Source organism: Spinacia oleracea, chromosome 4, assembly GCF_020520425.1.
Source record: "Spinacia oleracea cultivar Varoflay chromosome 4, BTI_SOV_V1, whole genome shotgun sequence".
NCBI classification, from domain to species: Eukaryota; Viridiplantae; Streptophyta; class Magnoliopsida; order Caryophyllales; family Amaranthaceae; genus Spinacia; species Spinacia oleracea.
Window position 1 is genome coordinate 97804197 of NC_079490.1, and position 14933 is coordinate 97819129.

The 14933-nt window shown below is 37.1% G+C and overlaps 2 protein-coding genes across 3 annotated transcripts; one reads left to right on the forward strand and one right to left on the reverse strand.

The window, feature by feature from the left end:
* The first annotated feature begins 1589 nt into the window (after positions 1-1589).
* On the forward strand, positions 1590-2765 carry LOC130471733 (protein POST-ILLUMINATION CHLOROPHYLL FLUORESCENCE INCREASE, chloroplastic-like). Its single transcript, XM_056842013.1, has 6 exons — positions 1590-1602; positions 1713-1831; positions 1999-2148; positions 2240-2318; positions 2410-2523; positions 2612-2765. Exons 1-6 carry the CDS (start codon positions 1590-1592, stop codon positions 2755-2757), a joined length of 621 nt encoding a protein of 206 aa, XP_056697991.1. The 3' UTR covers positions 2758-2765.
* LOC110796975 (ABC transporter B family member 5-like) lies at positions 2692-4920 on the reverse strand. Of its 2 annotated transcripts, none has more exons than XM_022002073.2 (3): positions 4596-4920; positions 4341-4447; positions 2692-3280 (listed from the first exon to the last, which is right to left on the reverse strand). In XM_022002073.2, exons 1-3 carry the CDS (start codon positions 4790-4792, stop codon positions 2961-2963), a joined length of 624 nt encoding a protein of 207 aa, XP_021857765.1. In that variant the 5' UTR covers positions 4793-4920; the 3' UTR covers positions 2692-2960. The 2 variants fall into 2 exon arrangements, with proteins under 2 accessions (XP_021857765.1, XP_021857764.1); XM_022002072.2 differs by having other exon boundaries at positions 4590-4919.
* Positions 4921-14933: the final 10013 nt, after the last annotated feature.

The following is a 14933-nucleotide window of genomic DNA, read 5'->3' on the forward strand; positions in this document are numbered from 1 at the left end:
GGTGGGCGGACAAAGCAGCCACGTATGCTTACGATGTGTGGCAGTTTGAGCCATGTTTGGGGACAAGTGGCATGCGCCCATTGGCCATGTTGGCCTGGTAATTTTACCCACATCATTTCCCCCTCAAGGAGGGTATGTTGCAATTATTGAGTTTTCAAGGCAAAATACTATAATAGGAATTCTTAACGTGTTTAGGAAATCGTTGCGTCGTGGTAACAAAATAACTATCTTGAAAACCAGATTCGGTGCAACCGGGGTGCATAATTGTATTCACCGATTCGTTCCGTAAGTCTTACACAACTCTCATTCCACAAAGACACTCTTGGGAGATTAGATGGAGCCATGCACATAGACTTATGCCAAAAAGGATTTAATAAGAGGAGAGAAAGAGATAACAAGTGTGAAAATTTCTCATGTTGGTTTTTCCAAAAAAGAAAGAGTATATATATAATATTCGAATCAAGAATTGAAGGAATATTTAAGGATTTGTGGAAAGCCAACTACAAAAGAAAGTACAAAGATCTAAAGAGATCAATGACCAATAAAGAATAATAACATAACTCATAAGAATGAGAGTACGTTTAATTATCTCCATAAATATGGAGATTAACCACAACGAACCACTCGTCAAAATCAGTAAAGAAGAAGTTACATATGATTTAGTGGAAGAATCAAAGAAACTCCAAAAATCCAAAGAACTCATGGAAGTTCAATGACAACAATCAATGGGATTAATTATGACAATGAAGAGTTTGATAATTCCCTCAAACAAGAGGATTAACCACCATAATACTCGACCAACATAATTAGAAGGAATAAATCCCTTAAACAAAAACTAAAAGATTTGTTACAAAAGGAATCACAAGGAAGCAAAGCCAACGCACAAAAGTACGTCTTTTATTTGTGAAAAATCGAGTGAGAAAAATAACAACCCCTTATTCTAAATAACGGGTTTTCTATGCTGAAAATCAAGAAAGAGTAATGAGAGACCCATTATTTTAGATAACGGGGCACTTATATACACTGGACCCACAAAGCTAAAGTTGGGAGAAAAGAAAGAGACCCCTTATTTGATACCGGGTCTCTTTCCTTTCTTTCTTCAAATCTTCCAACAACACCTTGTTCCAATGAAGAAAATTAAACCAAGAGCTTTTCCTTCCATCTCTCTTCCTACGCACTGCCCATCTAGATCTAGAAGCCCGATTGAGAAAATATATGCCAATGTTGGCGCCTCATTACTTGAAACCACTTAGAAGCGAGGACCCACAGTTCAACAAGCTACATCTCGCAGATTTGAACCAGAAGAACCTTTTCCGAGTCTGTATTTTTTTTAGCTTCAATCTCTGATCTTGTGATGTTTTTGTTGATTTCGTTTGAACTTCATGTTGATGTTGTTGCAATTGTGTTGCGTTTTTTTTCTTATTTGTTTTGGATTTCCAGAAATTTAGTGTTTTTTGTTACTTGCATAGTTATCTGTTGTGAGATTAGGGTTTATAGGGATAGGTCTTTGGGAAGATTTGAGGGGAATTAGGATTTCAGATTGGTTAAAAGTTTCGTGGTGTAAAGGTAATCGAGGTAATAATCGAAATATGAAGAATTTCGGTTAGTTTGTGTGTTTCTCCTCCGAAATTAGTACTATGTGAATGGAAGAACTATTGCTATTATGTGATTTGTCATGTTTAATTTTGTGAGTTTATTTGTTTGATTTGCAGCTTATATTTCCATATTGCTACCGGTTCTGCAAATGCTGGACTTTGCCGAGCTTGAGTTAAATGGAATTGTCTCGTTGAATTGGTCGGTCTCTAATGGTCTAATGAGTCTCAGTGTTATAGTAATAAATAAATTCTTTATTTTTTTTCTGATAATTTATAGGAAAACTTATTTGTTTTGATTGTAATATGCTTATTTTTTATTGGACTCTTTGATAATTTGTAGGAATACTTATTTGTTTTGATTTCATAATACAAAATGCTTTGATGATGTTAAAAGTTGTTGCAGTATTCTTTAACAGTGACTCACTGCAACAATCTGATGTATTTATCTATTTCCACTGTCTCTCCATGTAGATTTTTGCTGCCTAAATGGGCTGAGTTTGAGCTCGGACTAGCACCCGTGTTTTGGAAAACTATGAACGACCTTCCTCCAACCGCAGAATATTTATTCATCACCCTTAAATCATTGTTACCTTTAACTATATAGTGGATTTTTTTACTGACAAATGCAGTTAATCAACTGGTAGGAGAAAAAAAATAGGATTTTTTACAATCCAACTGCCACCATTATTGAACCTAATAAAGACTTTGTAATTGATTTTAATGGTACTTCTTTCCCCCTTCTTAGATTTTTTTTGCCATTTCCATCACAACTTCCCACTTATCAGTCTATAATGTTAATGGTTTGAGTCTACAGGTGGATTTAATCAGCCTATTATGTGTGGTGGTGAGCCAAGAGCGATGCTCAAAAAAGCGAGAGGCAAAGTTGATCCGCCAATCTTTAGTATTCAAATATCCATCCCTAAGTGTGGTACGTGTTTTGTTTCACTATTTCACCTGCCTTTGTGTAACCTTTGGATATGTATGTCTTTCTAACATACCATCTTGTGACGTGTCAGCTATGAACTTGATTTTCTCTTTTACCAACGGTTCTAAGTGGGACGGTCCTTACAGATTGCAATATCAAATTCTGAAGGCCTTTCAAAACAAACCAATCAGTTTCTTTAATGATGTAAGCACAAGGCTCCCTTTTTGCTTCTGTTAATCACCACTGGAATGTTTAAACGTTCAACATATAGCGCCTAATAAAATGAAAGAAACTAGATAGTCTAACATCCCAGGATATGAAATGTGGATTGGAACACACTGAAAACATCAGACTCAAAATTCTTTTACTTCATATGGAGTATTATATTTATGGAGTATATTCTGTACCTAACTCACCGAGTGATATTTAGTGCTGAATGTTTACGATATCAGTGCTGCTAAGCCAATGACAACAAACATAAGGGACCAGAACCTAGAATCCCTTCTCAAGATATCTGGTGGCCTGTAAAACATTTCAATCGCACTAGTAAATATAATACTGAATACTGGAAATATTGGACCACTGGCAATTGCAAACAGACATCTCATCACAAGTATTGGGATTTTAGGCTTGTTGAGAGAGGCTAAATGCTTAATAGAAACTTCTGCAACAACAAATGGTATTGGAATTTCTACCACGTCTGCAGTTGCTAGTCCTGACACCGCTGAAAAAGACTCACGAATGCTGCTGCTATTTCTCCCTAAGCCAAAAAAAATAAAAAATAAAGTCTTCCAGATTATTAACTTCAACATGAATCTAAAAGAATACATTCAAAGAGGAAATTTTCTAAATTAAAATCCAAAATCATAGGAAAATATACAACTTGGAACTACCTAGTAAACATATAGACATATAACTATCATGGATAATAACAAGCGAGAATATTAATGAAAGATGGAATGCGTCATGCTAGCAAGTAGACTGGAAGAGCCCAGCAAAGGCAAGGGTTCCATAACTGGTGTGTTCATCACCACAGACTCTCTGACTGCAGAAGCTATTGGTATACTCGAAGCTTTGAAGTGGATTGAGGGAAAACAATGGATTAATACTTGCCTACAGTCTGATTGTAAAAGAGCAGTAGATGGTATCAATTGTCACTCTACGCCCACAAATTGGCTTACTAACATATACAAACCAAGCAGGGAGTACCTACTTATATTAGACAAAGGATGCTTGAGGAGCGTCATAAAAAGTAAGGTCATGGAAGCGGACTACATCGCAAGAAAGGCAAGGACTCAGTGGAGCACGCTACAGTACAGACCTACTGTCAACCCACCAAAAAATATGAGAGGTTGTGTTGATCACTGTAATGACATTGTTTTTTATGGCTGTAATATTTTGGAGAACCCTATCCAAACAGGGCTCCCTCTTGACTCTACAAACAATCCTTTATTTTCAAGGCAAAATAACTTAATCTAATGATGTAACTGATTTTTACCAAAAAAAAAAGGCGAGAGTAAGTGTCAATGAAGGTGGTATTGCAAAACATATTTTGTATATGTTATGCTGAATTCAGCAACATTACAAGTTCAACAAATATATAATTTTCTAGGTCAAAGACAAATATCCAAAAAATTGAAGCAGTTCTAAACTTTCAAAATGCTACAACTATCATGAAATTTATACGGAGTAATAAAGAAACTCACATAAAGCAATCAATCTCGATAATTAAATTAATATTTCACACATTAAAAAATTCACTAAATAACGACAAATTCATTGAAATTACGCTTAAATTCATGAGAAACATATATTAATACCTGATGATGGAGATGAAGAGAAGAGCCCAAAGTATGAGCTATGATCCTCCGGCGAATCAGAACGAAGGAGGGGAGGTGACAGTGACAGCCGCAGCCGCAAGCAACAACTTCAAAATTAAAATCAAAACCTAAATCAGAAATTAATAATCAAAACCTAATATATAACCTTGTAAATCATGGAAAATAACCAAAAAATCGGAACTTGAAGAGACAAATTTGAATAAGATCATAACAAAAAAAACCCCAAACCGAAACCCTAAGCAAGATTGTGAAGCGCCACAAGCACCACGTTCCCGACCCGCTCCGCCGTCGCAACAAGAAGTCCCACCATTGAATTTCAAGGGAACGAGAAGATGCAAGGTAGGGAGAGAGCTCGGGGAAGAAGAAGATGAGAAATAACGTATAAGGAGGAGAGGGAGAGAAACAAACGAGGTTAAGGATGCGCTTTTCATTTTCAACAGAACTCATAATATTATTTGAAAAAAAAATTAATAATTAACATTCCAAAGGATGTGCTTGTAATATAAACACATCTTTTGTGTGGGAGAATTTGACCATTTTTCTACTAGTGGGGATATATGTCGTGGAAGCACGGAGGAAAGGGACCTAAATGTCCATGAGTTTATTCAATCAATGAAAGGGTTAAAGGTTGATCTTCATAACAGATGTTTCACACAAGAAGTCCAACAAACACATGCATGCTCAAGTCCTTCGCTCTAAAGAGAGAGTTGGTAAACCACTTAGGGATCATGTGAACTACATGTTATCATTATTTGAACACTTGAGTCTGCTAGGTTTGCCAATAAGGGAAGGATGGTTGTCTCCATCTTTCTCAACTCACTTCATGATGGATTTAAATGCTTCAAGCTATTCTATATGAGTGAACCAAGAAAAGAAACAGGTGGTGAGTTTACTCGGCTTGTCAAAAATGCTAAAATAGTACTCGAATGTGAAGCCAAAGATTTACTCAAGGCTAAAGGGGAACCTTTCAAGAAAGGTGGAAAGTCCAAGGGCAATGCTGAGTTAGTTCCCAAAAAGAAGACAAAGCAGGAAAAATCCACATCAAGTTGTCTCTATTGTGATGGAATTGGCCATTACAAAATAGAATGCCCCAAATATAAAGAAGATCAGAAGAACAGAACTGTCGTTCCATCTTCATGTATTTTTGTTATAGACTATTAATTTGCTATTTTAACTTCTTGGGTATTAGATACAGGTTGTGGCTCACACTTATGTTCCAATCCACAGGGACTAAGAAGAAGTAGACGGTTAAGCAAGGGTGAACTCGACCTACGAGTGGGAAATGGATCAAGGATTGCTGCATTAGCTGTAGGAACTTATTATTTGTCATTACCCTCTGGGCAAGTTTTGGAACTGGAAGAATGTTTCCATGTTCCAAGTCTTACTAAAAACATTAATTTTGTTTCTTGCTTAGATGCTAAGGGATTTAACTTTGAAATAAAAGACAATAGTTGCTCGTTTTATTTTAAGGAAATGTTTTATGCTAAATTAGTCAATGGACTTTATGTGTAATACCCCGAACTTTAGGGTATTTCCTAATAAATTAATAGGTAATTTAAAAATGATTTTAACTATTTAAAATAAATGTTTTAATGGTTTTTAATTAAAATAAAGTATGAAAACAGATTTTCAGTTTTATTTTATCATTATTTCTGAAAATTAATTCCCTAATTAAACCCTCATAATAGCCTTATCTATATAAACCCTCAAGCCCTCCAAACTCCCGTGTTACATTGACCTTCAAAAAAAAGATAAAAACTTCATCTCCTCAAAGATCCTTCTGCCGCCATCACCATCTCCCCACCTTCAACCATCTTTTCTAGTAAGTCAATAGTTTTAATTTTCTCTTCCCTTGATTTTTTTTAAGGTAGGTTGTAGGAGTAAAGGAAAAGAAACAAATCATTGTTGTGTAGGATGAACAAAATTAGCAGTTGAACCCCTTGTATTATATATTGTTGTCTTTACCGATTCCAGTTCTTTTTAACTTGGATGCGTGGTTTTGGAATTGAAGGAACTCCATTTAATCGTAAATTTGTTTTAATTATTCAAAAGCATCTCTTAACCATAATCTAAATAGGATAAAACATTGGCTAGTAATTTGACGTTTTCTCACAATTTAGTTTTGTAATTATTGTGGTATTATGAACAGTAGTATTATAGGAAAGACACTCTGATGCTTTCCATCTCCATTGTCCTTGGTTCTAATGCATGGGACTTGCGTTTAGTGGCGTACTAACTGTTGTGGGAACTTTGTTGATGATGAGGTGTCACCCTTTTCCTCAGAGGTATGAAGTATGCGCTGGCAAGATCTCCCTGCAACCTGCAAAATAAGAATATTCCCGTAGGAATTTTCCCTCCGATGCCTAAGTAATTATTTGTTACAGAGAGAAGTAATCTAGAAAGAAGGCAGAGCAGAATTATTTTAGGTAGGTAGGAATCAATTGATTGCCCCTTTCTCCTCGGGGATGGTTTACCCTCTATAGTCGGAGAGGTTATAAGACCGTGGTTGACAAGTCGTCCAATTGGGTGTGGTGGAGGACTAAGTGGTACATCATACGAATGGAGGACCTTACCCTTTCGAGACGTCTTACTCGTTGGAATTATAGGCCGCGCTTCATTTCTGAGACCGAGGCTCTTCCTCGTCTTCTTTCGAAGGAATGGAGGCTTGTAAGCCCTTATTTGAAGCAGAAATGTATAGATTGTCCGCTAAGAGTCATGCCTGGGTACCCAACAGTTAGCTTCCTCACGTAGGACAGTTTACTAATAGAGTTTTTCTTGCTGCCATCGGCTTGTGCCCTTATTTACGCAGAGGTAGATTTTTATGGAAGTATGCGAATTTTAATTCCTTTTTCCTTCGTTGATCCCCTTGGTTTGTGCAGAGTCCGCTACAAGCCGTTTGTCCCAAGAAGACAAAGGGGTTGTGAAGTTTCCTGAGTGGCTATCTCAAGTTTATGCCGACGATTTTCTTAAGGCTGTGGAGGCTAAGAAGAAAGCGTCCTTGAAGAAATTTGATGAGGCTGCCTCTAGTGACCTCCCAAAGGTACGTCCAATTGTTAATTTAGGAGCTATGCAGACTTTAGTTATCCTGATTGGTGTTTTTCCCTTTTCTATAGGCGCGTACCACATTTGTTACCGGGAAGCGTCCAGGTCCATCTTCGGCCGCTCCCAAGGCTAAGCGTCCCTTTTTTAAAAAGAAAGGGAGAGCGGATACCGCTAAGATGCCTGAGCTGGTGCTAACAGCTCCACCGGTTATGGACGTGGGGGTCTCTTCTCCTAATAAAGAAGACCCCCCTGTGGCTAATGCAGCTAGCGGGTCTGCTCCGATAGTGGTAGAAGATGTGGCGTCCTTGGCTGGGGGCCTAGAGGCTAAGGAGGCATCTGCCACAGCGGCGACAAGTGCTGGTCCTACTACTGGTTCACCGACTAGGAAAAAGACGAGTAGGGAGTCAGGCGATCCCTCTCCTTCCAAGGATAGATCATTTCCCCAATCTCCATTGTACCGCCGCCAACGGCCCCATGTAAATTTTGTAATACTCGAGGCGTCTAGTGTACACTTAATAGTTTTTTTTACTAATGCTTGTTTTGTATGCCAATGCAGCTGGCTTCGACTTTCAGCGGATGAGGAATGCGGAGGTGGCACAAATTCCCCCTTCCGGCGGCTTCAGCTCGGTGGAGAAGAATAAAATTCTTTCCTCCGTGTATGCTGCAATCCATAGGGAGTATGTGAAATCTCTTTCGGGGAATGGAAACAGATTTTTTAGAGCCATGCAGTCCCTTGCGGTGGATGTGAGTCTTTTAGAGGCTTCTTTCCTTACAACGTGTTTTTCTTGTTCTCTAGTACGTTGAATAATTTGTTCTTTTTGTTGGTGCAATTCTTCATCAGGTTCGCCGAGGCTCGTGAGTACCGTTTCAGCATGCATAAGAGCTGCTCGATCATAAGGATCAGATCGAGAACCACTAGAAATATGTCGAAAAAAAGGCGAAGCTAATCCAAGATGAGATGGACGTGGTCATCAGGTCGGAGACTTCTGCCCTCTAGCAAGCCGAGGCCAGTGCCCGAGATTATGAGGAGCGGCTCAAGGAGCATGAGGAGAAACTTGTTGAACTCAAGGTTGGGTATGCTGCTATTTGTGGGCGTGTTACCAACTTCTCCTCAAAGGTGGACGCCCTAGAAAAGAAGCTTAAGGCTACCCAGGAGGAAATGAATACCATCCGAGGAGAAGTCGCTTTCTCCTTTAAGCTTGGGGAGGAAGTCGTTTTGGAGGGTGCCCGGCGGGCTTGGGACCAGGAGATGGATGGTATGGACTTCTCCTGGTTCAAACGTCGGGTTTCGTATCAGATGGCAGTCATGACGGCCCAACATCTTGGTCTTGAACCTATTGAGTTCGTCAGCGATGGGGAGGAGGAGGACGCGGAGGAAGAGGAGGTGAACTCTCCAGCTGCTCAGGATGTCCAAGATGGTTGTTCGGCCGCTCCTCATCCTTAAAAACATTTCTCTTAAATTACTGTTGGTTTTGTGGCGCCGTGGGCGCTTGTATTAACATTGGTGCCTTATGAGCACCTTTAATTTGGTTTTTCTGCGCCATGGGGGTATGTATGAATTTTTGTGCCTCCTGTGCACTTTTCACTTCTTATGTTTCATGTTTCATCCTTATTCGACTCTTTGCTCTGGATTTGCGTTATCTCCCAAGGGCTTTCTGAGGGCTCATCTTTTTCGGGGGATATTCTTGTTTGGGAATGGGCCTTCTTGCCCATATTTTGAAAGTAACCCCAGTGTTTTAAACGATCATCCTAATTGGGGGCGCTAATCTAGGTCACTTCTCAGGCCGTCAACAAATTAGTCTTTTCTGACGCCGTCAGTGAGAAGGCGTCAGTGTTGATTGTGAAGGAAATAATGCCCTTGGTCCAAGTATGCATTCAATGATAAGTCTAATAAATGCGGTTCAATATTAATTAAATATACAAGTTAATAATTCAGTGAGATCAAGTGAACTGTATGCCTAGCTAGAGGCCGCTTCAGTTCAAGTGGAATTAATAATATTAATCCACAACTTACTCTTGACTGAACCCGTAGGGTCAAACAAATAGTACGTGAACGGATCAAGTATTTAAGTGAATTAAATACTCCATTTATGGATATTCGGAATCGACGGATCTCGGTTCCAGTGGGAGCTGAAATCGTCAAAAGGCAAATTATGAATACTCCGGAAACGATGATATTGCCGGAAACGGAAATATGGATCGTATCGGAAATATAAATATTATCCAAGTCGTAGATGTTGCCTGAAACGGAAACATGGTACGGATCGGAAAATATTATCGGAAATGGAAATATTGCCGGAATCTGAAATATTGCCGGAATCGGAAATATTGCCGGAAACGGAAATATTGTCGGAATCGGAAATATTAAATTTTTGTTCGAAACTGAAATTAATTCCGGAATCGGAAATATTAAATATTGTTCGAATCGGAAATGAATTCCGGAATCAGAAAATTAATCGGAAGCGCGTTGTGCGAAATAAACATTGGACGAGCTTGCTAGACGCAAGGCCCAGAACGAAGCCAGGCCTGCGCCTAGCAAAGCCCATGCGCGCAAGGCAGCTAGGCAGCCCGCCAGCACCGCAAGGCCCAGCCAAGCAAAGCGCAAGGCCAGGCCCAGCGAGGCCAGCAGAGCGCGCGCCCCTTCGTGGGCTGCGAGCAGTTGCTGGGCCGAGCCCTCTCCGTGCGCGTGCGCGCCAGCGCCCCTCGTGGGTTGTGCGTGTGTGTGTGCGTTGAGTTCGTGCATGTATCGAATCCTTAAGCGATTAGGATTAGATTAAAGATTAATTTCCTAAAACTACTAGAGTTAGTTGTTGAATTAAAACATTAAACTTAATAGTTTTAATTGATATCTAATTCTAATAAGATTAGATTAATAGAATTCTAATAGGTTTCTAGTTCCGATAATCCTACCCTATAAATAGGTGATGGCATTCACAATTTATAATCAATCAATTCAAGTATTCATATGGTTTGAAGGTTAAAACTAAAGTTAATAATTTGCCACAAATTATATTCGAATAACTTAAAACCTTAGGTTGAATTCTAGTTAATTAAATCTAAGGCGGATCCGAACGTGCTGTGGACTATCTACGGAGGGACTACACTTGGAGTCTTAAACTTGTTCTTGTTCGGTTCGGGATCAGCTAGGGAGGGCACGCTACAAATGTATGCATCCTAAACTATTCTAATTGTTATGTGGCAATTAATTTGGATTCCTGGCTTTATGGTTTTTCCACATGAAATATATATGCTTTATATGTATCATAACCTAACAGTGGTATCAGAGCCTCTAATTAATTCCATAATAAATTATCGTTAACATGGTTAAATTTTGCAATGAATTAAAGGGGTGATTAATTTCGTTTTTTGTAATTAATTGCCAATTCGTGCGATTATTTAATTATACGTTCGCAAAATTTTCGGGAGTTTAGTCAATAATGGTCGGAATCGTATAATTTTATAGTGAATTTCGCATGTAAACGGCGTTTTAAAATTTTGACTAAAATCAAAGATTTGATGCCGAACCCAGAATTCCCAAATTCGAAGCCAAACTATGACTTTTCGGAGGTTTTATTTTTTCGAACGCAAAATTTGTAATTTTTAAGATGTTAAATTAAATATTTGCGATTCTTGTTTGTAAATCTTGAATGTATGATTGACCTACTGTATATGGTTAACATTTTTAATGCCTAAGCTTGTTAATTATACAACCTAATTTGTAATTGTAATTAATTTGTTGAAATTCGAATAATTTAGAATTTGATTTGATTTTCATAATTAATTGACAATTTAATTAGGAATCCATGATTAAAAACCACCATGAAATTTGTTAAATTGGGAAAATTTTAAAATTTTATGACATAGATTTGAATCCATGAAAATAAACTTGATCGGAAATTAATTTGAATAATAAATTTTCGATTTTTCGCCCTAAATTTAAGAAATTAATATGATTTATTAATTCGTCTATAAATTTAAATAATAATGTTTTGATTTTTATAAAATTCGTTCACGAATCTTGCACGCACGAAGCAATGGACGCTAAGTGTTACCCTTAAGGGGTGTTGTATAGTGGGGGCATGCGATGACGAGCAAGGGAGCTCGTCGCCCATGCGGTACGTATGCAGCGAGCAAACGTGTGGCACGAGAGCACAAGGCAGTATCCCTGCCTTGCGTCGAGTGCTGCGACGTGCATGGGCAGATGGGGCGAGAGGCAAGGCACCAAGCAAGAAGGCCGCAGCGCGAGAAGCAAGGAAGCCTCGCCCAGCGAGCGCTGCCTCGCCACAAGCAGCGAGCTGCTGCTTCGCGTAGGCGTGGCCCGGCTTGCTGCGTCTACGCGTGGCTGCTCGTGCCTTGCTGTGCAATCAGTCGAATTGGGCGATGCTGCCTCGTGGACTCGACAGGGCATGGGCGCAAGCCCATGGCCTCGTCTTGACCCGATTGATTCGTTTATTTTCAGTTGGAAAAACGATTTTAATTAAATTTAAAATTTAAAATTCGTAATTTAATTTTGAATAATTTAATTATTATAAATTTTATTTATACTAATTATTTTACTAAAATTAAAACCTTGATTAAATTTAAATTAATTAATTTAATAAACTGAAAATAAATTAAAGGATTCAAATAATAATTTATATGAGCTTTATATTTTAATTAAATTTGTATGTTTCCGGTTAGACTAGGAAATACAATTTTATGTTTAAAATTAGTAAAACATGTAAATTTCTTGGTTTAAGTGGGAGCGTTTTATTCATAAACTCTTGATTAGGTCAACATTCCTTTAAGGTTAAAACAACTCGATTAGAATTAATAAGGATTGAATAATTTGTAGATTATTGGAAGCCTTGATTAATTGCTGTAAATATTTATGTGATGCATAATATGTTCTACTAACCAGCTATGTGGGCCATTCATTGATAAATGAATGGGTGAATGGTATATTGTAAATGTACTGTTTTGCAGGTTATGGAAAGTGAATAGGATAGAAAATATGGTATGCGTACCATTAATTTGAATGTAAAATTGGTCTGATGCCCCAAAGTTTTTAATTTTAAATATGGTCTGCGTATCATCAAATAGTTGTAATTAGTTTCAATTATAGCTTATCCTATTTGAAGAAAATGGCGCCTCTAATGGTGAAATTCAAGATGGAGTTTCCCATCCATTTTCAAGACGGAGTTTGAAGTTGAAGCTTCAAGATGAAGTCGGGCCATACTAGATCACATTTATATCTTATGCATGCTTTAAGTTATTTATTGCTTTAAATATGTTTTAATTATGCATGAGATTGTGGCTTGATTATGTTGGATGATTAAGGGTTTTAGTTCACTTAAAATCTAACCAACATAGTAAGAGCCTTAAGTTCCAAACTTTAAAATTGAGTTAAAAGGTGTCATGCCAAAATAACACTTACTTGGATAACCTTTACATCAATCTTAGTAATAGTTTTCCGCCATAGCGAGGTGTTACTTATTGATACTAAAGGGGTAAGGTACACAATAATTGTGAGTACATGTTAGTTTTGGTGAAACTGAACGATATAAGTAAGGAGTCCTTTTATGTCGTGGCAAAACTGATAGGTTTACCTAGTAAGACCTAAGACGTACCTATCAACCAAGAGTAGTTTCTAGACTATTAGAAAAGGCTTTGCTTACCTAAAATATTTTAGAATTGAGTCTAAATACATAATGTGCTTAATTCTTCAATGATTTTAGGGTCTTGGAAACATTTTATTCACACCTGCCGGAACAATAAATTCGAATAAAATGCCAATGACTTGTTTAAATTGCATGATTGCTTTAATTTTCAAATTATTACTCGTGATAAATGTTTAGACTTTGCATGCTTCAATGTATGTTTTAATTATTGTTTATAATTAAATGTCTTGCACTGCAGTAAATCCTTTTAGAAGGGTAACAATAAATTTTCTCGATTGGTAGTGAATCCAAGAACGATTCACGGAAATGAAAGAAAATGAGCAATTTAAAATGTACGTTTCTTATAGCGACTTTTATGGTTGTTTTCGAGTATCAAAGTCGAATGGCAAACCGATTGGTGCTTGTGAATTCAAAATACAATGTAGTTTTGAGATCATAAAGCATTGAGTTTAAACGATCAGCTTTACCAATGGTTAACAACCTAATATCTTTGTCCATTTAATTCTTGAATGAGTCTAGTCCCTAGACATTTGAATAGATCGATGCTTAGAGAACTTTAGAAGCTTCTGGTAAGATCATCAAGTTGAAACAGAATATTCAACATAAATAAAATGGTAAGAACTTTGTTGAAGTGACATTGGACATGTCTAACAAACTATAAAAGTCAACACTAGAGAAGTCAATTCGTAAGAGTATAATAAAGGGTACAAGAAATAGGAAAACAAGGAACAAATGAAAGGAATTTACGATTCCGTTTCTACCTAAAAGTTTAGGTTTAAAGAAAAAGTAACCTAGCAATCAAACTTCCTTGGTATCATATACCGCTTGAGGTTCTTACTTCGGTAATAACTCAAAAAATAGAAGGTGGGATACACTAATGACCTACAAGTGGGAAATGAAGCATGGCAATGCTACATTAGTTGTAGGGTCATCTAGTTTGTTTTAAGTCCTTTCAAGGCTGGAACTTAATGGCTATTATGTTCCATAATCAGCATACCTAAATTTTTGTTTTCAAATACAGAAAGACTCACATTCAAGAAAAACAAAAAACAATGTTTGTTTGTTTATTTGAATGAAATGGTCATTTAGGGGTTGAGTCAATATGCTTGATTAAAACAAACAAATCTTTAACAATAAGAACTTTAATAGGTTTAAATCAATCTCTTGATTTGAGTTCCACTAATCTTTGGCATTGTTGCTTAGACCATATCAACAAGTTAACATTCAAAAGCTCTATTTTGATGGACTTTTGAAAGTTGATTGATTTCTAGATCAATTCAAGACAAGCTAGTCTTACTTGTTGAACGTAACAAAAGATATGAACTATTGTTAGAACGCCTAGACAATAGAGTTCAAAGCTAAAGAAAGATTTAATGACTGTATTATTTCACAAGGATTTGAGTTAATATAGGTTTATTTACTCAAATGTGATATAAGTTTGAATATGTTTGGCTAGTTCAAAGATTCAAAAGTATAAAACCCACTTGGCAAGAAATCATAAAGATCTAGGTTAGATCATGTTGATGATTACTTAAGTCAAGAATGATCATCAATGATTGTGTGTTGTAATTTCACGATCTAGCTCCATAAGATATGGCATATCTAAGTTGGAATGATCGAAGTCAATTAGTGCTTGATTCAATCAATGATGAATCATAAAGACTTTTCCTATAATTTCTAAAACAAAATTCTCAACTACCACCACACTAACCCAAATTCGTCAAAGCTATTGAAAAGTAATTTCAGAATATCTTTTCAGTAATATATCTAAAGAATTGCTAAACTCAGTGGGAGCTTAGTGTTTGTTATTCAACAAACTAAGGCCCAAGAATAGATATATGTTTCATTGTGATTTATTCAAATGAGACAC